The sequence below is a fragment of the Phaenicophaeus curvirostris genome, chromosome Z (assembly GCF_032191515.1).
Source record: "Phaenicophaeus curvirostris isolate KB17595 chromosome Z, BPBGC_Pcur_1.0, whole genome shotgun sequence".
Taxonomy (NCBI): domain Eukaryota; kingdom Metazoa; phylum Chordata; class Aves; order Cuculiformes; family Cuculidae; genus Phaenicophaeus; species Phaenicophaeus curvirostris.
The window spans coordinates 57,481,169-57,505,008 of NC_091431.1; the positions used below are offsets into that span (position 1 = coordinate 57,481,169).

Here is a 23,840-nt window from a genome sequence, read left to right on the forward strand (position 1 = left end):
ATTTATCTTTTACATCCTTCACCTTTAGATGTCAAAAGTCTGTGGTTTCTTACTGTTTTAATCTCTTCTTCCTCTTAGTAGTTTGTGTTCCCAGAACCCCCTAAGAGGCATTGAGTTTTTTCTTTTGATTGGTTATGGTAGATTCTAAGCACATCTGCTTTTCTGCAAAGACAGTCTCTTCTATTGATATTCCCAAACTCTCTCCAGCAGCATGAGGTTGACCTATCTCAGTTGCTTTAAATCTCTTGCATACTTTGTTTCCCCAGACCGTACGTTGCAAAATGAGCAGCAAAACCATCATGGGTTTCCTGGCCAAAAATAAAAGCAATAATACATGTGTAAGAGTGGGAGAACTTAAATTCTCCCATGTCTTCAGTAGTAATTACCAGCTTGTAGGTGGAGCTCAGAATGATGACATTTATCTATCTGTGGGGTTGCCTGCATCATCTTTTCAATAAAAATGTAGCTATGAAAAGTATCTTTTTTTAAATGCTCAACAACTGATCTGTTTTGAGGCTGTTTGTGTTTCATGGTGATTATTTTTCCAATATAGCCAGAATTCCTGTTTGATACCCCCCAACTTAACTGTAAAATGTGCATTTCTTTACAAAAGCCAAAGCTGACCTTCTGTCAACACATCAAATGCAGAATATATTGGTCCTAATTTTAGGGTAAGTGTATAGAAACTTAAAAATTCTTCTCAGTCTCAAGTTAGCCTAGTACGGTTTATCTTAATTACCACTTAACTTGCAAGTTCGGTATGACATAAGGAAAAAGACTTCGGTTAGTAATCCAGCTAGAATATTCTCATTTGACGTAGTGTCCCTTAAGGGCAACTGCCTTCTTTCCAGTTTCTAGATATTAATTTCTTTAAGAACTTCCTGATTGAGGACCAGGTAGGAGCCTTGTGTCTTGGAGAACTAGAAACACTAATTCGGCACAGCTATTGATCTTTCCATAGATAAGACGACCAATTGGGTTAATTAAAGGATGTTTACAAAAAATACAGTGCATTCCTTTGAACTACTTGAAATTGTGGAGGAGGAAGCCCCACTGATAAGTGAAACACTTTCATGGGGTGTTTAAGCTGATCTGAGACTAAAGCCAGTCTGTCCCTGTTCTCCTTTCTTCCACACCCTTGGCTACATTTTCCTGTTTTGTCCTTTACAGCAGCTCCAATAGTCACACACTTGGCCAGATGAGCAAATGCTCCTCATAAAAAACTGTGGGTATGGGTTCTTTTTTTCTTGTTTTTTTTTCTTTTTTTTTTTTTTCAGACATGTTGGTGTAAAAAGCTAGCACTGTGGCAAAGAAGGGGATAGTAGTGGATGGCCAGAGGCAGGAGTAGGGTGAGACAGTCTAGATAGTCCTGTGTTGCTTTTGAAGGTGTAGTCAGGTTTTGTAAGCACTGCAGTTCGTACTGAGCTAGATAGGACAGCGCAAGTTAAATGTTTAGAAATTTCAAGTCTTTCCTTTCAGATATAAAGCTTAAATAGCCTTAAATGGAAGACCTGCCTAAACCTGTGTCCGTAGACTTAACTAGGAACCTTTTAGGGAGAACACAGTATTTTCAGACCTTGAAGCTACCTCCTTTTGGAACAATATTCTCTGCTGATCTTGGATGCTTATGTCGACTGCTAGCTCCAAAAGAGACTAATTCAGTGATCAATGCTATTTTTTCCTAGGGAAAAATATCTCATGCAGCTTGCTGGCAAAGCCAAATGGACACATGAATGTCAAAATCCTGCTCCTTATGCCTCTAAGCTTTAGCACCTGACTTGGAAGTTACAGTTGTGAGAAATGCTACAAATCAGATAAGTAGTGCAGTTATACACATAGTAAAAAGGTCATAGTTCGGTATCCAGCATTTCCATTTGTTGAATAAATTGTGGAACTTCAATTACTTTTTTTATCTTAAAAAAATTAAAATACATAAACAACTTTTTTCTTTAAACAGTCTTTTTAAATTTTCCCAACAAAGGAAGGCTTCCCTTCCCCCTTCCCTTGGGTATTGTTTTTTCTTGGCACTCCTTTTCTGTGGGTGGAGAACCAGTCTCAACAGTGATATCCTCCCCAGTCTCCCACCCTGGACTTCACTTCCTTCCTTACAGCCTTTTGTGTTATACCATATTGTCCAGCCAGGTTTGATTCAATATGAGTTCCCTGAAGGCTGTTGGTATTACTGTGAATTATCCATAGGTTTTCAATGGAAACTACATTTCAGTTGGCCTGAACCGGCAAATTAGGATTGGAAACTCCTAGTGAACTCAGTATAGCCCTGTGTAACTCTTTCAGCTATCTTAGCTTCACTCTGTACAAATGTGCATTGCCCTGTTCTTGCAGTTCTAGCCAAAACCTTCAAGCTGTTTCTTCCCTGTAACCTCAATTAGTAATTCCAATATCAGTCTTGTCTTTGTCCTCTCTCTTGCCATCTTGTGTGCTTTTATTCTCAGCCTGTGAAGCTTTTTTTCATCTTTCTTTCATTAGGTAAAGGCTTTAAATCTCTGCAATCTCTTCCTGTTCAATGTTGTTACTTGTCCTGTATCTTTCAGGCTAAGCCAGAGCCTGTCTGTCAGTGTTACCAGAGAAGTCCCAGTCTTTTCTGAAGTCTTGGATGGGCCAATTCCAGACTACTGGAGTGATCAGGTTGTTCTCCCTTTATAACTTAAGGGGAGAAAAGTCAGACTGGAAAACTGCTGTCAGCTTCTTGCTAACCTTGCAAAAGTGCCCAGAACCTGCCTTCACACCAGCTGCCTGATGGTCCTTGACAAGACAAATTTTAACTGATAATAGAGAAACTCCAATTGTGAGTCTGAAGCATGGGGAAGATTCAAGGAGCAGTCTTTTTCTCAGCTAAAGGTCATGCTTTAGAGGAGATAAATAACAACGGAGCCATTATGATCCCTTAAGGTATAAAGTTACTAATATCAGAAGAGCACCTCGGAGGTTACTGCTGGCACTTGCTAGGTAAAAAGGAAGAGGAGGTACATTGTGAAGAGGCCAGGGCATGAAAGTTGATCTACGAGATTGCCTCTTAGCCTAGTAATCATTCAGTAGATCTTGGTCACCCTTTCCTCCAGTTTGTAGAAGCTAATGAAACTGAACATAAATGCATTCCTCAGAAGTTCTGTGTACAGTCAGTGTGCTTAAAGATCATGGAGATGCTTGGCGCCTATGATGGCAATATTGGCCTGTTACGTACATTAGTGGGGTATTTTCCTCTTATATTGAAAACTCAAGGATCATTTGCTTACATGTATTATTTTCTCTCCCTGTAAAATAAGCAATAGTAAAAATGCTGCTGCTTGTTTGAGGTAGGTTAATGTTCAAATAAACACCATTTCACTAAGTCTTATACCCCACTGCTGGAAAGCAATGTATCACTTAGATTGCAGGAATTTTAACAGTAATGTAAAAAATGGAATTGGGCCATTAGTCTAAGATGTGTAACCAACTTCCAGTTTCTTATATTCTCTTACTGTAGTCTACAGAAATGAATTTTGCAGTCAACTGGAAACTGACTTCATCTGATGCTTTTGTTTACTAGTTTTCCTTAACCCTGCTTCCCAGAATCTCATGGTTGAAAGCAGAACCATGTTTTTTAATGTCGACTATAGATTATGCACTTCTAAAGTACCTTAAGTACCGTATAATGTAGTCAAATCATTCTGACTTAAAAAAGCTGCATCCTTTTCTTTCAATAAAACAGATGTAGAAAGTAAAAAAAAAATTGCAAAGAAATATTTAAAAGTGTAGGCACCAGAAAAATTTGCATAACTGCTGCTTATGTGAAAGTTCTCCCAAACTAGTTTTTATAAGCAAAATTTACGTAATGAAGACTGTTTAATGGAAAAAAAACAAAGCTGAAATTAAGTCTTGAGTTCCTTTCCTCTTTCTTAAATGAAAGCTGAACATATAACACTTATTGTCAGGAATTCTCCACAATTAAAAAAAAAATAAATCCCTCAAGGTTCTGTCTTAACTAGATTCCAGAGTGAGTAATAAACTCCTGCTGCAGTTACATAACAAAAAAACCCCACAACCTCCTTCACATTCAAGCTGGTTGTTTGTTTTGCTGGTAGGCTTAAAACTGTGCTTGTCAAACTTGGGGTACTTACTCTTTTTCATGTGCATTAATGTAATGGCTCTCCTCCAGTTCCTAAAGAAATCTGCCTTGAAAAAGTAGCAAGACCCATTACTGTAAACCTGTGAACTTTTGTGGCAAGTAATCTGGAATTTTTGAGTTAAGAGCTCTGGTCTTTAAGAGTGAATTGCTGGAGTATCTTCTGGTTTTTGAACTGGAGCACCTAAAGAACATATTTCAGCAGCTGGTAAAAATGAAATAGCCTGTTGTAATGCAGTTAAACTCAGAAACAAAACCAAAGCAAAACACCTCAAAACTGTACGTAAAAACTGAGCAATATTGGCTTAAAGTTTCAGCTGGGAGGCTGAAAATGTAATTAAATGAAACTAAAAAATTCTTGGCATTGAGTTGTAACAGTTTTTCTTGGAAAACTGGGGTGTTTGTCTGTTAAGAAGTCAACTTCTGCAAAGCACACGCTGATGCTTGAATTAACTATGAGGATGTGATATTTCCACATGGGAAAATCTAGTGACCTGTTTGAGAAGATAGGATTGTATCAAACAGGTTATGGCTTTGGCACTCCATCATCCTGACGCTGAGTATGCAACAAAAGAGATAAAGACAGGAAACATGGACTCTGACTTACGTTAGTGGAATCTTGCCATGGCCTTGAGTGGAGTTGAAAATTGGCTCCAGACATGTGAACGTACAGCAAGCTATTTTGATCTGACTGAACTTTTGAATTCTTCAGTGTGCCCCCCCAGCTTTGTATTTGAAGGGCTGTGAATTTGTTTTGGCTACTTCTGTCAAGGTCTAGTGCTTTTCTTTATCTTTAAAGCAGAGGAAGGAGCTAGACTTTTGAGATGCAGTTGATTAAAAGGTATATCATCGTACTTCAAGAAAAACTTTGTGCTTGGAGTTGAACAAGGGTAGTGCCATTTGCATTTCCATTAAGTTTTGTTATACAGGATGGTAAACATCTGCTGAAATGCTTTGCTGCATCACCATCCCCAATTGATTAGGCTTAGTGTGGACAGTCCTTAGGATTTCAGATGTTTTGTGAAAACAAATCCTTTCTGCTCTGTAGGAGGCTTTAAATTCCTGCCAAGCTGCCTTCTGTGACCATAGTAGTTTTCTTAGAGGAGGAGATTGTGCTTAGTAATACCCCAGTTCCATTCCGCATTTTTAGTATGTACTTCATGAGCTTTTGCTTTGTGATTTAGCAGCATTAAGAAGGAGCCAGGGTTTATCACTCTGTTCCTGCTGTTTCACTCTTGATGTCTTGTCTTTTAACAAAGTACATAGCAATAAACTTATTTAAAACGCATTTAAATAACTTGTCAGGTAGTTATCTTAACAAGTGTCACCAGAAATCAAAGCAATCTCTCATCACCTGAAATCCTTTGAATGTGTTTTTTTTTGTTCTCAATACAGCAGTTTGTTTATATCATGAGTAGTCTTTTGTGCTTCAATAATTGAACTTACCATGTAAATTACATATAGAAAATGTCTATATGCAGAATTGCATATTACATGGATGTTGGTGAAAATACAAAATTGGGTTTACCCTTTTTTAACTTGTTTTAAACCGGAAGCTAACTTTTTCATAATTTTTTTGTTTGGGGATTTTGTAATTCTTGTGATATTGCCCAAAATATCCATTGTTAACCTTATTACTTGCTCAGAGGGAAAAAAAAGAAAGGGAGGAGGATGAGAATGTTGAGTAAAATGACAAACTTGGGTTTCCCGATGTCATTGCTTCTGCCAATGTGTATTCCCTAGCTGATTCTTCTTGTCAGAAATAAGCTAGGCCTGAATGTATTTGTAAGAGCTCTTGATGGCTTCTTTGGCTTGACTGCCAGTACAGTGGAAAGCAGCTTTTAAGAGGTAGTAAGTAGTATGTTACTCAGTGTAATTTCAGGGAGTTGTCATTTGGATCTGAGTCTCAGTCTGTTAATAACTTATTGTCATGCAGAAATCTTCTGAAGTGTATAATAGCTATGCAAATGCAATTCTTAAAAGTATAAAGCTCATTACCTTGAGATGCAGTGCATTCAGAATGTCCATATTTCCTGTTGGTGTCTCTGTAATTCTCTAGTTCCCCTTACCTGCATGAAAACTAATTGCATGAAATTGTTAACTCCCTAACTATGACAAAATCTGTATGTATTTTTTGTCTTGTTCTCAGTAAGCATTGACCAGATTATACTGCATAGAACAAGGCTGGTAACTCAGATACAAGTCAGTATTTTGGGGTGGTGGCAAAGGAGGGGGCATAAAAGGCAGGCTGCCCTAAATAACTTTGCAGTCATGTGAGTGGCAAAGGCTTTCCTTCATCTTAATCTTGATTTAGTGTGTGGCAACTCGCCTTACTGATGAAAGGACTTTGAACTCTATACTTTAACTTCTGTATCTTGTGGGCAGCCTCAGAGTCCTTCTAAAGGAGAGTTTTAGAAGAGATAAATTTCTAAAAACAGTATTTGGTAAGTGTTTGCGTTGCATGGTGCTGAGGAAATTAGTTCTGCATGTTTGGTAGCCTCCTCCATGCATGTTTAAAAGTGATTTTTTTTTTGTTTGGTTTAACTACATGTATTTCTTGTTTTTGTTTTTTTCCTTCCCCCAACAGCTGGCTTACCCCTTGGTGTTCTAAACTTGGCCAAAATAAAACCGTATCAGAGAGGCTTTTTCTGTAATGATGACAGCATCAAGTATCCGTTCCATGACAGTACCATCACATCCACTGTCCTCTACACAGTGGGGTTCACCCTGCCCATTTTCTCTGTAAGTAGCTAATATATAGGGAGCTTTGGTGATGGGTATAAATTGTATGCCTTCCAAGAGTTCAGCATTGTGACTGTGAGTTGACGACAGCCTATATAGGAAAAATACCGTATGTGTATAGTCATATGCATGTGAAAGGTGCCATTGCTACTTTCTGTTTGCATAGAAAATCTGGAACTAATCTCTATCTGCCAGTATTGCTAATCTCCTTTGTTTTTTGAGAAGAAAGAAACAGAGTTGAGGATTTAAACTGTGTTAATTAGTTTAGGCTTTTATCATTGAGGAGAAAAATACTCCAGGCTCCCAAAATACTATGGAATTAACAAATCTCTTATTCTTATTAATAAATTTAAATACCTATGATGTTAAAAACTGCACTGTAGTGGAGTGCACAAAATAACTGGTGACTGTTGCTTCCATATACTTTCTACAGAAATAAAAAAAACCCTCCGAGTCTGAACTAGGCTTAGATTTAAATAAAAACATGATGACTCTTTAAACCCTTCAAAACCTGATACAGAGCTGGAAAATCTCATTGCTTCTAGAAAAGAGGTTCAGTATTTTTAAGACCACATGGTTTTTACAAAGAACAATTTTAACGTTTCAGTAGTTTTTTCTGGAAATATTTTAAGCTTGATTCCTTTCAAGTTTAGTAAGATTTGAACTGGTTTAGAGAAAAAAAATTCCACTATTCAGAATAACCTTGAACCTGAAACAACATCTTGTTGTTTCTACCTGCAGTGATTGGTAAAACCATATTAGAGAGGGTCATAATACTTGATTTTCTAAGAAATGTATATGCTAAATTAATCAGAAAGAAGTACATATTAAACTGATATAAGGACGGAAGCAGTTATCTAAAATAAGTAAACAGAAATGTGCAGAACCTCTACATGCATTACTCTAGTATTCCCTTAAGTGCTTATTTATTAAAACTTGTGGTAGTCCTATGCAGCAAATAGAAGACAGACACAACAGTTGTTATCGTTAGTTAAGTTTCACTTTTGAGGCAAATGGTCTGAAGTTTGCAATTTTGATATGTACTGATTTATGTCTTAAGGTAAACTTAAGGGAAATTTCTTTTCCAGTAGGGTTCATGTGTATTCTGATTGATACGTGCACAGGTGAACACAATTGCACCTTTGTGCAATTTTTGACTTCTAAAGAGGAATTTCAGTTGGAGTTACGTAGCCTGTAATTGTTTGGGTTTTTATCATCCATTTTTAAATTTGAAGATATTGTTCCTGTAATAGAAAGTCAATTGATAGTGTTTTTGGGTTTTTTCTCCGCCTGGGTCTAAAGCAGTGGAGAAACATTTGACTTGCGCTTTTAAGTAAATTAGATGTTAACATCTAATAAGTGTTATGGACAGCCTCTGTAACTACTGCAAAGGTAGCTAAAATCATAACTTGGAATTAGACTTGTCAGTGATTCGAGTCTATTCTGATAATTTTGTTCTGTGGTACTATTGTAGGATTCAGACAGTGAGTTTTTATTGCCAGTATTTGTGCAGAGGACTGGAGTATGTAATTGGAGCAATCACTTCTGGCCTCCATGCTGATAGAGGTTTAAAAAAATAAGAGTCTAAAGCAATTCTAGTTCTGTAACAACAATACAGGCTATCCAGATCAGTTTTCTTCAATCTGAACATTTTACAAAGCTAAAAGAAATACGGGATTTCTGTAATCTAGTGAGAAAGTAGTCACTGTAGTATGTATATGACTGTGCTGTGTGGCTAATGTGTTAAGCTGTCTTTCTTTGTCTCAGTTTTAGGTTTAAGGAGTTCTTTAGTCTCATGCAAGGTGAAAAATCATTTACGGCTACTTAGAGCCAGGGAGTATGTGCTCTAGGTTATTACAACTTACTGAGTTGGAAGTGGGTTCCAGTTGAATGCATTCAAGCTTAAAGCTTGCCTTTGTTCAAAATGGATGGGGAAAGCAGTCTGGAAATAGGGGACTCTGACGTTCAGACTGGTTTTTGGTTTGGACTGACTCAGTGGAGGTTTGAGACTCACTCCATTCAAGGCAGCCTAAATTTTTTCCAAGCATTATGTTCCAGAATCAATATCCTCAGCACAGGCACTGCTGGCTCATGAAAGCTTATTGGGCAGTAATGGTGTTTATCCCACATCTAGTAGAAAAAGTTATCTTTACATGAGACCTTCAGGAAAGTAACAGGCTTCTTGGTGAAGGAATTGAGAGTAAAAAGTCTGTCTAATTCTACAAAAGGAAGAGTTGATACATGGCAGTTCTGTGCAAACTTTTCTTCCCTCATCAAAGGCTGCCTGAAACAGGATAGTTGTTCCTAAGTAGTACTTGCACTTTAACTTTGTCATATCACAAAACAGAAGAACTTCTAGGAAGCTAAGGGAAGCAAAAGGAATCATATCTGCTACAGAGGCAAAAAAAAAAAAGGTTAATTGAGTAGTAGAGTGGTTATAGCCCTTTCCCTTTGCATTCAACCATGTACAGGTATTGCTGATCCAGTTATTTAGTTCTTACTCCCTAAAGCCTCATGAAATCTAAGCAGAAATACTCAAAATATTATTATGCATGTGTCCCTTATTGCAGTAACAGTGTGCTTGACTTGAGAGTGCAGTAGGAAAGAGCCTGAAGCCTTGCAGTATCATAATAAAAGGTCTTGTCTGGTTCAGTTATGGGGGTAGGGACGTAAAACAAGTTCAAAGAAAAAAACAAAACCAAAACCACAATTAATGAGCATGGCATAGATATATTGTTATTAAGAGTTCTCTCTGTGACTGAAAGAAACTAGGCTGTCTGAATGTTGATTGGTATTCAGAACATTTTATGAAGATTTACAAGATGTGTTAACAACATTCTGATTTTTATTTTATCATTCACAATTCCATATAGAGTTCTGAGTTTTCTATTCTCATTGCCTCCCTTTAGAAGGAAATATAACACTTAGGGAAGAAACTCATGTTTATTCTTGTCCAAGTGCCACTTCAAGTTGTTTTCTGTGTCTGGATGTGAAGCACAATTTTTGTATTAGATGTTTTGGAGCCTTAGGGTCAAACCAAGCCTTGGTAGTGTCAAAATTAATCTCATAGGCTGGTGTGTGGAGCAGTGCACATCCATAATGACTGACATTTCAAGAAAGTGATCTTTTTGATAATTCTACCTTCCCAGGTATGTTTAGAGTTGTTTAGAGAGTAATTCTCAATAGAACAAAAATAGTTATTGGGTATTGTTTATAGATGCAACTCCAGGAATATTTTAGAATTAATCTCTAAGATTATACTTGGTTCAGCATCTTTGGTCTTTTGCTGTTTGTATGAGATTAGCTCTTCCAATTTTAAACGACAAATTAATATTTTTCTTCCTCTTGCAGTGAGGTCCAGCTATGCCTGTTCTTAAGTGTCCTCTTTGGTTGTTCTTTTTGGTGACTTCACCTCCAAACCAATTTTCTCTTCCTCCCGTCATTTTGCTTCTTGAAACTGTCTTCACTGACAGTCATACAGCTTCTCTTACATCGAAGGGTAGGTGTGATTGGGGGAAGGAGACAGAGCAAAGGAGGCATCTCTGAAACATCCTTCTGACCAAAGAAACAGGACAGAAGAGAGTTGCTGAGTTTCATCTGTTTCCCATGCTAGGGTCAGTGCAGGGTTTGTGTAGTTCACTTGCTAAAGCTTTGCCTTGGTGCTCTATTCAGGAGCAGAAGGGCAAGAACTTGCTGAGTTTCCGTATAATGGACTGATTTGTGAGAGGACAAGAGTTCAGTTCTTCTATCTCTGCTGAAGTGCCACACTGAGTTTCTGGGAAACAAAGTGGTTAGCTACAACTGTTGCTAGTAAAGCAGGTAGTGCAAATGCTGATGCTACTGACAAGGGAAGTGTTCAGCCATGAACACTTCTGAATAAGTCAGTGCTCTGGAACGAGCTATGCTATTTGTGACTCCTTAGAGATAAAGGAATGTTATGGCCTTGTAGGACTCAATTTCTCCACCTCTGATATGTCCAGAAGATATTTAGGTGATCAGGTCATGTTGTCTTCTACTTCAAAACCAAAACATTCTTAGTTTGGTTTGGCAAAGGCTCACGCCTCCGGTGTAAGGGTGTCTTCCCAAGAGTAGCTGGTACTGTGCCAGCTTTAACCTGTTAGGTATTAGGCTTAATGTTTTCAGAAATGTCTCCTTCTACTATGTGTATTGATGTTTTGACTGTAACTTTTCTTACAGATGAGCACAATCATACTTTGAAGTCAATCTACTGATTTCTTTTCTGACAAAAGAAACTAATCTCTTATGCTCTGTTTGTGAAAAGCAATTTTATGGAAAGCATCTATTTGATTAACAACATGATAGGAATGGTTGGACTCGGTGATCCAGTAGGTCCTTTCCGACTTAGTGATTCTATGATTGTGTGAGCACTTACTGGTCTAAATCATAGGTTTCTTAAGGAATGAATGTAGCTGCTGCTGTGGTAGAGACTGATAAAGCAGCAGGCTACAATAAAACATATTGAAGACTTAGATTGGTAGATGTGTGCTTCATTTCTTGCAGCAGTGTCAAAGCTTTATGCCTGCTGTTGGTGGTTTTGCAACTAATTGAAATTAAACTTGCTGTTTGACACTAAAGAGTAACATTGCATTGTTTAACTTTCAGGTTTCTGGTTACATATTAGTCATATTATATTCTGAACGAGACTTTGCCTCTTATCTAGGAAACTTTTTAAGAATGAGAGTAATGTTTTATCTTTGGGGTTTTTTTTGGTACATTCATGGCTCTGGAAATTTTTTTGTTTAATGCTGTTGAACTTCATAATGTGGCATGGGTTGATACTAGCTGTCCATTGTGTACTACTACAGATGAGTATTTTCTCTGAACCCAAGCTTATTCTGAGGAACTAATTGCTAAGTCGTGTTTATTCAAACTCTGTTTAAAGATGAAATAATAACAACGACCCATGTCTATAGTATGTGAAGTGTTAATATATAGAGTGATGCACTTCTGCTGAATTGTGGAGTAATTCCTGGGTGAGATCAGCGCCACGGGGGCAGGCTGAGAAATGGCAGTTGCTGCTTCCAGCTTTGGCCCTGCTTCTGCTCCATCTGAGGTGAGGGTGTTCTGATGGGCTCAGTATAAAATCAGGTGAGGAAAGATCTGGCAAGCAGCTCTTGAAGTTTAGTACTAATACAAATAACTATCACCAGATGCTGTTTCTTTTTAATAAATAAGTTGCAGTGACTTGCTCATTATGTCTGTGGACTTGATATTGTACTTCACTCAGTCCTTCAGGCATAGTTGTTAATACAGTGATGAACACACGCAGTGCGTGAAACTGAGTAAAACAGTTGGCAGCCTGACAGTGGAAACAGCTCCAGACAAAAGCTTTTAAAATGCTGAGTGAAGCTTGGTTATAACTATGAGAAAGCCAAGCAGTCAGTGGTTTGGAATTGTTTTTTGAAGGTATTATTTAGTAGAGTATACAAAAGGGTAAAATGGAATAAGGAGAAATGTAGGGGGAGGGAGTTGCAACTTAAATATTTAAATCTTGTCATTTAAGGAAAAAGTCTGTGGCATAGATTTGTCCTTGTCTCAAGTCTCATACCTACGTTACTAAGAACTTGCTGTTAACCAGCAGGACTTAGACCAGAGATACAAGGGGGTGATGAAAAAAGGAAGGGACTGCACCAGAAACAAGATATGAGCAATAGAGAAAATAAGAGAAGGAAAGTTCCTTTCTGTGCTGCGTCTTTCTTACGTTTCCCTTCCTCTTGCTCACCCAAATGTACCTGTTTCTGTTCTGGCCAAGGCACTAAAATGCTGGTGGAGAGAGATGTTTTTTTACCCACCTCTTCTGGAGAACCATGAATGACAAAATGCAGCAGTTGATCTTGGTGAACTGTGAGTGGTGGTGTAAGCATATTTCTTGCCAGGTGCCCTCATGAGCTTTAAAGCTCCTTTAATAAATGAAAAGTAACCTAGCTGTGGTACTGAGAAGCCAAAGTCTTGTTTTAATCAGCAAAGAGCTGTATAATACCATAACCAACCACCAGAGAATGTGAGCAGTTATACAGAGTAATAGTAAACCAACCAGTTTTAACCAACTTTTCACAGAATGCACGTTTCCCAGGCAGGATTTCTGGTGTCGTGTGGATGTTTGCAGTCAGTAATAAAATCACAACAGCATACTCAGTGGAAATGTTAATTTGTTTTCTATCTACTTTCTCATGTAAGGACACTTAAACCTAAAAATACTACTAATGCTTCTGTGGTGACACTTCTGGTTTACAGCTAAACTAATGAAGTTGGCATTAGTTAGTAATGTGGGAGTGGTGGTGGCTTTTCTTGAAGCGCTGGGAGAAAAGACAGCAAAATCTTTTAAACTTGCTTTGTTTATGAACTCTGGAGAAAGATTATTGCTACCCACTGCTTAAGCACAGGTGTTTAAAGCTATTTTGTCTGAAACATATCCACTGTTTCCTGGTGTCAGTCATGTCTATTCTCTTCCTAATCCCCTTAATACACCAGAAGGGTGGTGTAGCAGGGCTGAAGGCAGCATTTTATAAAAGATATCACTTAGATCTGTACATTCAAATGATTACTTCACCAAAATCTTAAACTAAATAGTTATGAGATTAGATGATTCCTTAAGTATATAAATAATTCATTGAAATATGAGGAGTAAGTGCTCCCTGGCTTTCACAAGAGAGGAAGGTACCATGTAGAGCTCTCCAGGAGTCTGCTGTGTTCTGTGTCATCATAAAAAGCCCTGGAGGAGAATGTGTGCAGTGATGCAGCAAAGCAGAGTTCTCAGAGCAGTAAATACAAAAGATGGCAATATCATGGCTGGCTCACCAGTGCGGATAAATGAAAAAATGATGTCCTTCCTGAGGAGAGTTGAAAGGACAACTTAAGGGTTGTGTATGATCCGATATTCTTTCTCCACCTGAGTTGTGATGGTCAACTTTTAGTTCTGTGAAGAGATCAACTTCATGACCAGGAACAGTGAAGAAACCTAAACAAGACTGGAAACTTGGAGAGAAATAGACCTGTGTTACATGAGGTATTTATGGAAAATAACACAGCATAATCAGTCAGAAATCTCTTTGACTTATGAGGAGATCTAATGCATTATACCATACAAGTTGGACTATTGGACAAAAGTACTATAATTGTTTAAAATATTTAGTTATATCAGTCAAGCAAATTGTGTTTCTACCTCTTGTATTCTGACTGAAAGACTGATTAAGGCCTATGTTTCTCCCTCCCTATGAATATCTTTATTGCAAACTGTGTTTGTAGCTCTTCAGTTATTGTTGTTGTTAGATCAGTGCTGCTCTTTTTTTCTGATATATACCTTCTATGCAATTAGGTGATTTTTACAGCCTTTACATCCAGCTCAATTGTGCAAATCCCAGCTTTTCTAGTTTTTGAGATAATGAGGACCTTAGCAGTCCTTCTCTGCATTTAAGACATGTTTGCAAATTCTGATTGAATGCTATTTGAGAAGAAGTTTTTGTTGGGTGACTGAAAGTGTTAATACCTGTGGAAGAACTTGTCTAGTGGTTGCACTGTTTTATCGATGTACAAAAGTCATAGGAAACAGACATTATTTTCCCCTGATATTTTGAACTGGCAAGCTTCTGGCTTATTGGAGTTGTTTAACCTCCAGGTGCATGACTCTGAACTCATTACTGCACAAATCTCCATCTGTTCTCTTGCTTCAGTCTTCAGGGGTTGTTTTGCAGGCAGAACTGGCTGACCTTGATCTCCCACTGTATCAGAGAATTGCCAGCTCTGTCAGCAGTACGTCTACTAGTTATTCATTAATGATGCCAGCATACTCACTGTGTAACACGAGCTTATTGGCTTTATCCTTGAGATTACCCTACTGGTAACCTCTTCTCAACATTATAATTCCTCTTTACATACCTGTCATCATTTTCCCTTTAGGCAATTTCTTCACTGTGTTACAATTGACTTGGAAAATAAAGCATATGACAGGGATGCTTTTTGTTAGTGTCATATGGGAAGTATTCAGTAGAGAGCCTTTAATGATACTCTGCCATTATCATTCATTACTTAAAAGTAGTATTTAAACTTCTCAATTTCTTCTGCTTTCAAGTAAAAGAGGGCCCAACTAATTTTTACTAATTCTTCTCTTTAATTTGCCACACTCTGCCCTTGGAAATTGTTGGTTGTTTTTGGGGGAGGAAGGGGTATTTGTAGAAAAAGCAGGGCCTTTCTTTTAACTTACTGTAACAGCATGTGACTATGACAGATGAGCAAGGTTTATTTTCCTTGTGATCCACTGTTGAATGTTTGCTACCTTTTACTGAGAAACTACTGTAGACTTTTATGTGTCTTCTGGCAAGGAAGTACCCCACCTTCTGTAGTACTACTGCAACTGAAGAATGATTTTATCTGGGAAGTTGAGACCTTGACACTAATGAAAGATAAACTGTTATGAACATAAATGCTATTTGATATCTCCAGTCATATCCCATCATCCTGTGTCAGGAGGTTTCATACTTAGAAAATTGTCACTAATGCCAAAACTTATTCCTGTTATCTAAAATTATGATATTTCTCAGGTTCAAAAGTAGCGCGTCTATCACAGCTATAGGGGAATTCTGCTGTTGTACTTGCTACAGTAACAGCCTTTGTCTCATCACTTACACCAGTTCTTGTGCTTGTTTGTCCTGTTTGTACTAATGAATGAGCCAAATGGTGTTTTTCCCCTGTCTCTGCATGGCATAGTCTTCAGGGGAGAGGCTTTTGCACTGCAGAAAGTACTAAAGCTATACATTTGAAATAACTTTGATTTGATATGATTTTAGAGATATTAAGTTTTAATTTTTTTAAAAAAAAGCCCCAACCTTAAAATCCTACAAAACCAGACTTTCCCAATTTGTTTGAAATGGAACAAAACCCTTAATTATTGAGGGAAGATTTTCTTAATGGATTCCTTTGCCAGAAACAGTAGGAGTTACTGCCCCTGTGGTTTGACTTCTACTTTTCTACTCCTTCCCATTAACTAATAGGGAAATGAATCCATGTGTGCTTAGAAGTAGGTTAAAACTGTTGTATGGAGTGTGTGCTGAGGTAGTTGATATTGACGTTAGGGAGTACTTTAACCAAAAACACATCAGAATCCAATACCGGCATGTTTTCAGGCTAATAACTGCCTTGGATTGAGCAAAAGGTAAATCACAAAGGTTGTATTTCTGTAACTTTAGTTTTCATTTGAACAACATTAAGTCAATCTCATCAATTTTACTGTAATCTGGTTTTCAGAAACAAAAACTTTTATCTCAAACTTTCGCGTAGCACATCTTTCAGCACTGAAATATGCTGAGAACAACAGTAAGACAAATGACTGGTGAAATTACCTTTTAAATCTGTTATACAGTTAGGGGGAAACTTTTTTAATTAGCAAAGTGAGATTGTTTTCAGATAAATTCTTTCAACCTCTTTCAATCTATGAAAAAGGCATTATAGTTACTTAATTTAGCCAGTTCTTACTTGCTTAAGCAGCAAAACAAAAACAAACTTTGAGTTTGTTATTTTGTTTGCATGATCTTGATACAGGAAGGTGCTGCAAGCAATTACAGACTAATTACATCATAACCTCTATATTGCTGAAGAGTGATCACATATTACAAGCAGCTTCTTTGCAAGGAAATGCACATGGCCTTACTGCGTGAAGGACTTCATTCCCATGATCCACATACCATGGATTTCTATTTCTGACTTAGCAGCAGACAATTCTGGAAAAAAAAAAGCCTCCCAAAAACACTTGAATAACCCCAGCACTCCACAAAATTTATCTTTTACCTTAAGAAACTACAACATCCATGTGTGGGTGGGAGGAAATGAGGGGTAAGCCATGGACACCATTGTTCACAGAAGAGGTCTTTCAAAAGGATGATGCAGAGCTGGTGATGTGATGTCAGTGACATCACCTAACTATAATCACAAGTATTTGTGGCAGTGTGTTGATCAGGTGTTTCTTGGCGGAACTTAATTTTGTGAGCAACTGCTTTATCATGAGGATTAAGACTACCTGCTCTAGAGAAGTAAACAGGTAAATAATCAAGAGACTTATTTGTGTATGGCTCATTCTCCAATTCTGGAGACCTGAAAAATACACTTTTGTCAAATACAATTTCAAATCTTGGTTTTAGTATGTGTGCAGGGCAAAGGATGAAGTTTTCACTTTCTGGAGAATATTTTACAGAATAAATGGCATTGGGAACACCATGGCATTGTGTTGATAAGTCATCTTCCCTCATCATGACAACACACTTCTGCCTCCTCAATTGCACAAGTGAACTGAATTCTAAACAACAGATATGTTGTGACTGTTGTCACAGCGCTGTCACAATACCAGCACAAGGGAAGGGTAGGAATAAGGTCTAGTCTGCAGCGTTTTTAGAAACGCTGCTCTTCTTCCTGTTAGGAGGAAGAGAGAAGGATTTTTTTTTTCCCTGGTAGAAAAGTCTGGTTTTGCACTATACTGCAAAGTCAAAAGCCCTAGAGTTCTGTGGTGCCTGGTGTTCGAATGGTTTAGTGTTATGGTGGGGCTTTGGTTTGGCTCTTAGCCCATCCTGCTGTCCTCTTTTGTTGGTGTGCTTGGACAGCTTCCCGAACTCGGACAGTTGTAGTCTCTCTGATTTAGAACTGGAAACAACTGCTCTTCACACTGACGTCATTTTTTTTCTGCCAATTTAATTGGTGAGGTTTTCAATGCTATTGATTTTAACAGTACAGAAGGTACTTGACTTTGCAACGAGCTTAGCTGAAATACATGGGTTCTATGGTCAGCCTGTAGCTGCTTGTTCATATAACAAAGCCGTGTGTCATCAGAGGTTGCTTCAAGGATATTTTTAATGGCCTTACAAGCCATTAGTCTGTTAGTTGTTGTTCTGTGTCTGTTTTCAAGCCAATGTATTCTTTTAAGTTGTCACTTCATGGTATGAAGAGTAAAATTAATAGCAAATCATTGGTAAAGCTATGTTATGGCTTATCTGTGGTGGGCCAAGGAGTCCAGCTTGGTTTGGGGGACTTCACAGGTCCTCCAAAGGGGGAAGAGGGTTCAAGAGGATCCTAGGTCTTTTTTCTTTTTTCTTTTCTTTTTGCAATCCTGACTGTGTAACTTAGCATTTCTCTTTTCCCTAACAGTTCTCTTAATGTTTGCTTGGTACCAATTTTTTTTTAATCCTTTCTTTTTCTCCTGTTCTTTCTTTGTTGATTTTTGTTTGTATATATTTATTTGGGGACGGCCAGGTGTATGGAAAGGAGGAGGTGTGCAGTGCCTTGACACAGAGTTGCTGAGGAGAAAACTGAGACTGAAGCGACATCTTTCTCTGTCTGGAAGGAGGCTGTTTTTTGTTATTCTGGTTACTTATTGGTAGATTAGGAGTGTTTCTCCCCAAATGATAGTTTTTGTTTAAACGTTCCTGGTTTTTCCCCACTTTTTTTCTGTATAGCTATTTCTTTCAGGGGTTATTCATCTGTGTTCTTAGATTGTTCAGACACTGTATGTGTACCAAGGATCAGGGTTTAAAGAAGTGTTTTGATTAGTTTGTAGTAACTTATATCCTATTTAAGCTTTTTTAAAACTTTGCTCTTCATAGGGCTTGTTTTGGTCGGTATTGCAGGTCATTTGAGGTGCAATAGCGCAAAGGGTTGTGTGCTTTAATCTTGTATTCTGCTGAGTTTAGAATGACCCCAAGGGTTTCTCTTCTGCAGAAGAGAGGGAAATAAAGTCTCCATGCCCTAAGGTTGTAGGGCTTATGCAGTGACCATATTGTTCTAGGGAACTATTCACTGTCTGCGGAAGTGAGAATCTCGTGTGTACTTCTTTTCTCCGTATCTCTTCCTGAAAATTCCCTCTGCACTTGCTCTCCCTGAAAAGCACGCCTCTTACGCTTTCATGAAATGCAGTTTATGCTCTTCTGACTTGTAAAGGTATCCAGAGAAGGTATAAAGGGGCAACTGTTGCTTCCTGGAATGTAAAGGAATAGCTGACAATTGTGGCGCTCAGACTGAGCAACTCAGTAGTTGCCACTGAACTGTTTACTTAAACACGGTTTCGGCATGCTTCTATACTTGATGTGTCACAAATGCAAAGGTGAGAGGAGTCCAGTCCTGCTCTCCTTTATTCAACAACCCTTCCTGGGAGCTGTAAAGACAAGACAGTAGTCATGGGCCAAAGGAAGCCCTTAACCTTTTAACCAGCTGCATGCCTGTTCCTCTTTATGCACTTCTTTTTGGAAATGCGGGGGTATGATCATCACCAGAGTCTGTGTTGCTTTTGTAATGTATTTTTTATTCCTTTTTGCTAGCTGGCTTGCCTTTTGCAATTCTCAATTCAAGACGTATCCCCTTCCAGAGAGGAGTTTTCTGTAGTGATGAATCCATCCGGTATCCATACAAAGAGGACACCATTTCTTATAAGTTGTTAGCAGGAATAATTATTCCTTTCAGTATAATTGTTGTAAGTTAAACTTTTCTTCATTGCTTTTAATTTCAGTGGAGGTGGGGAAGAGGGAGGAGGGGTGATCTGTTAATGCAGACTTCAAAAACTGTAGTCTGTAGGATTTCTTGACTTCACAATTAGACCAGGTGCTAAAGCAGTAGAAATGGTGTTCTGACAAGAATAACTAAAAGGTTTTTAGGGTTTTTTTTTTGTTGTTTTTAAACAGAAAAAATAATACTTTAATTAATTAATTCTATAATCTGAGAAAAAAATTATTTCATTACCATATCAGCTCAGAACAACATCAATATGTTTTAAATGCCTGTCTCAAGCTTTTCTGTTTGGTGAGCTTCCACTTTCAGAGCATGAGTTTGCTGTTACGGCAGCATTTTTATCTGCCACACAGTCACTGGGAGCACTTCTGTGTGTGGAAGTGTAACAACAGATACCAAATTCTTTAGCAGAAATACATTATAGCTTCCATTCAAAAGTTAACCAAAACATAACTAGAATTAGAAGAATAAGTACCAAAGGAGTCTTTCCCTGGATATTTCCCCCAAAGTTAGGATAAAATACAGGGCTCATTTGTGTTTGATTTAATGCTAGAGCTCACTTTCATGCTGCACCTAACCTGGCTGAAAACAGGGTACTGTTCTCCTTGCCTTCTCTTCACATTGGATCAGTGAGCTGGACAGGCTGCCTCTACAACTGCCAGTTTGGGATCTCCCTCTTTGACAACTACTCCTAGCTCAGCCTTAAGTACATAGTGACTGTCTGCTTTAGGTTTAATTATATGCTGTCACCTGAGCTAACCTAATAGCTTACTGTGGGTAAAAAGTGAGGCCCCACTCTTACCCTGCCTTTTGCCACCTCTGGTGGCTTATCTGAACCAGGATAAGCTAGTGAAATTCCTTAGCTTGGCAGAAAACAACAGCTTTGAGCTAGGTGAAGTGAAATGACTCTTTGAAGAATACAGTATCAGTGCTGGGGCAAAAAGGGGTGGTGGGACATGTCCTTGGTCATGGGTAGAGGGGCGAGCTGGAACTCATGAGTTAATTATCACAGAATCATGGAATAACCAGGTTGGAAGAGACCCACCGGATCATCGAGTCCAACCATTCCTATCAAACACTAAACCATATCCCTCAGCAATCCCTTATTTCCTGTCCTGAGTCTTATGGGGGCTACACGTATGTTACAACGATGGCCCTTCAACAGGGCTTGAAGATCCCTGTCCAGATGAACTAAAAAGCTTCCAACTCCACTCATGGCTCTGTGTTGGGTGACATCAAAGCTCATCAGAACTACACTTTGAGCAGAGTTAAAGCTCTTTTATGCCAAATAAAACTTTGAGGTGTATAAATATTTATCAAACTATATCCTAGAAATCAAAGCTGGAAAAAGAGCAGCTAAACGTATACTTCACTATTGGCGAGTGGTTTCTCTGGGCTAATGGGTTAAAATTAGGAGGGATGTTGTTGCAATTAAATCTTACATAAGGACTGCACAGATTTTTATCTAGGTTCCAGCATAAAGATCAACTTACACCTTGTTTGCTCTTCAGTAGAATTTTTTTTGAACAGCTGCAGAAATATGGGGCTGGGAATCAAAACAGGGACTTGCCTAGTTTTCCTTTTATTTGGAATATCTACCTCAAAACTTACATACATCTGGAGCAGATGAAACTTTTTTGGTGTTTGTTCTATTAACTGCAAATGATTTATTCTAGAAGATCCTGCTTTTTAAGATGGGACTAGTTTTTTTTTTTTACCCTGCCACTACTGTTGGTAGTCAGTATTACTTAAGCATCAGTACCTAGTCACAACTGAAGTCCATCTAGCTTGTTACCTCATTTCTAGCTGCAGTTAAAATGGATGAGTGAGGAAGAACAGAAAATAAGACTAGGGGCAACGGGTGTAAACTGGAGAGGGGCAGGTTTAAGCTAGACATAAGGAAGAATCTCTTCACAATGAGGGTGATGAGGCACTGGCACAGGTTGCCCAGGGAAGCTGTGACTGCCCCCTCCCTGGAGGTGTTCAAGGACATGTTTGATGGGGCCTTGGGCAGCCTCATCTAGTGGGAGGTGTCCCTGCCCATGGCAGGGGGGCTTGGAACTGGATGATCTTTAAGGTCACTTCCAACCCAAACTATTCTATTATTCTATGATTCTATGGAGCAAGCAAAGAGTGATTTTTACTCTCACTACTTTTTTACCAGCCATTAATATAATAATTTTTAATGGATGTATTTGCTTTGAATTTATCCAGTCTCCATGTGAGCCTGTATGAATTTAGCTAACAAATTTACCTTTGCAACATCAGGGATAGTATTTTATTTGTTAAATTAGGCTTTTCAAGAGCAAATGTTGGTGTCACTTACTCAATGCTCACTCAGACTGTTGAAGATTAATACTCTTCTCTATTTCATTGGATGCAGACATTGACATCACCTAATTTTTTTGTCACCTCAACCTTTTTTCAGGTTTCACAGGAGGGTTCTTTAAAAGGGATTCATTATTTACCAGTTATGGCTGTGATACTTCTGCTCAACTGTCCCTATCAAGAGGTTACTCTCTGGTATAGGTGGAATTCTGTATAGGAGCTTGCCAATATATACTTTACTGAAAACTTTCTCAGCTTTAGTCCATGTTCTGATGTTTCTCTGCTTCACTCCGTGTTTTGGTATGGTGCAGAGTGTAAAAACTTCATTGTCACACGTCTTATGGGATTGTTTGTTTCCCTTAATGTGCAAAGTTGCCCAAGTGTCAGAAAGTCTAATAACAGCTTCATTCACCAAAACTCTGCTTTGCTGGGATCCTGGACAAGTCACTCATGTGAAAGATGGGGCCATCGTTTAATCTTTACAGGATTTTTAAAGATCACTTTACACATATGCATACAGTCACCCACCCATCTGATAAGCTGTATCAGTTGAGCCTTCCTGTCCAAAATGGGGCCATCTGATTCAGTATCCAGCTTATCTGGGTTGAAGTTTTGTACATGATTTAAGGAAAAACTTACTTAGTGCAAGACAGAATTGCAGGAAAACAAAATTAAATCTGATTTCCTGTCAACACACAGTGCACAGTGGAAAAAAAATCCTTGGGAAGACCTCACTAATGCCTGTCTTCTCCCTATTTTTGTTGGTTTCTTTTTGTCCCTAAAGATTTAATTTTGCTGAGGAGCAGGGAATTTCTTTTTTAAATACCTCTCCTTTCACATCTGGGTTTGAAGTCTAGACCCTTCAGAATAATCTTGGCTTCACAAAAATCATAACTTTGTGGTGAAATACAGAAATCCTGCTCAGTGGAAGCTTTGGTGAAGAAGACTCAGTATAGAATAAAATGTGATACTGAATAAAGTGTTTCCACCTAGGGCCATGCCAAGTATAATGGATAGAAGTTACTCTCAGAATGGTTTGGTTTAATAAAATATTCTGAAAATCAATAATAAGTTCAACATGAAGCAGGGTAAGGTAAAAGGTTTTGTTTCTTCTACATAAGTTGTTAAAGTTTAGGCATGGTTACTGCTGACTCTTGGAAAATCTAAATTTGCAGCTTAATGTTAATAAAAACCCTAATTTCTGAAACTACATGTCTGAATGTTAACAACAATGAGGTAGTATGTTTCTTTTCAAGTCACTAAATTTAACTGTTCTTCTTATTTCTCTTTCAGATAATCCTAGGAGAGACTCTCTCTGTCTTTTATAATAATTTGCACTCAAATTCATTTGTCAGAAATAACTACATAGCCACTATTTACAAAGCCATTGGGACCTTCATTTTTGGAGCAACTGCTAGCCAGTCATTGACGGACATTGCCAAGTACTCCATAGGTAGACTGCGTCCTCACTTCCTTGCTGTGTGCCAGCCTGACTGGACACGAATCAACTGCAGTCTAGGTTACATTGAGAACTTCTCTTGTCAAGGGGATAAAGCAAAAATCAACGAGGGAAGGTGAGTCTGACTAACCTTGTATATTTGTTTAAGAACTGTTTTTTAACTTGGGATGAGGAGCTTGGTATCGTACTGAGGTTTTTTTTGTACTTCTCCTAGAATAAATGTCTTGTAATGAATTTTAAATGCTGAGCCCTGTCTAGACACTGGGATTTTTTTCTAATTTGTGGAAACCTGTTTTATTAATGGACAGAAGAATGCATGAATTATGGTGTATTAATTTCTTCTTTTTTATAAACTGTGGGTGATGTTCAGATTGATTGACTTCTATTTATGTTACTAAAATGTGTGTGCCTTCCAATGAAGAGAAGAATTTGAAGTCTGCCTTCAAAATTGAATGTGGAATAGCAAGGGAAACACTTCATGTCTAGAGTGAAAGCAAATAGAAACTGGATGTATACATGTAAAAATATGGAGGATTGTTAAGAGAATCAGTTTTCTCATTATTACATATTTCATTACCTTAAATACTTACCTGCCACTTTAATTGACACAAGATAACAGGGAAACAAAAATGAAGTATCTGGCACATTGGAATTTGGTCACTGTATAAGTGATAGTGTTTGAATGCT

General features: G+C 38.1%; 1 protein-coding gene across 2 annotated transcripts in view; it reads left to right on the forward strand.

The window, feature by feature from the left end:
* PLPP1 (phospholipid phosphatase 1) overlaps window positions 1-23,840 on the forward strand; it is a 65,725-nt gene that overhangs the window by 9,884 nt on the left and 32,001 nt on the right. The window contains exons 2-3 of one of the 2 annotated variants that reach the window (XM_069879795.1): window positions 19,180-19,331; window positions 22,988-23,268. In XM_069879795.1, the coding sequence (XP_069735896.1) occupies window positions 19,180-19,331; window positions 22,988-23,268 (433 nt within the window). Of the gene's footprint in view, window positions 1-6,710; window positions 6,866-19,179; window positions 19,332-22,987; window positions 23,269-23,840 lie in introns of both variants that reach the window. The other variant, XM_069879794.1, reaches the window with a different exon arrangement.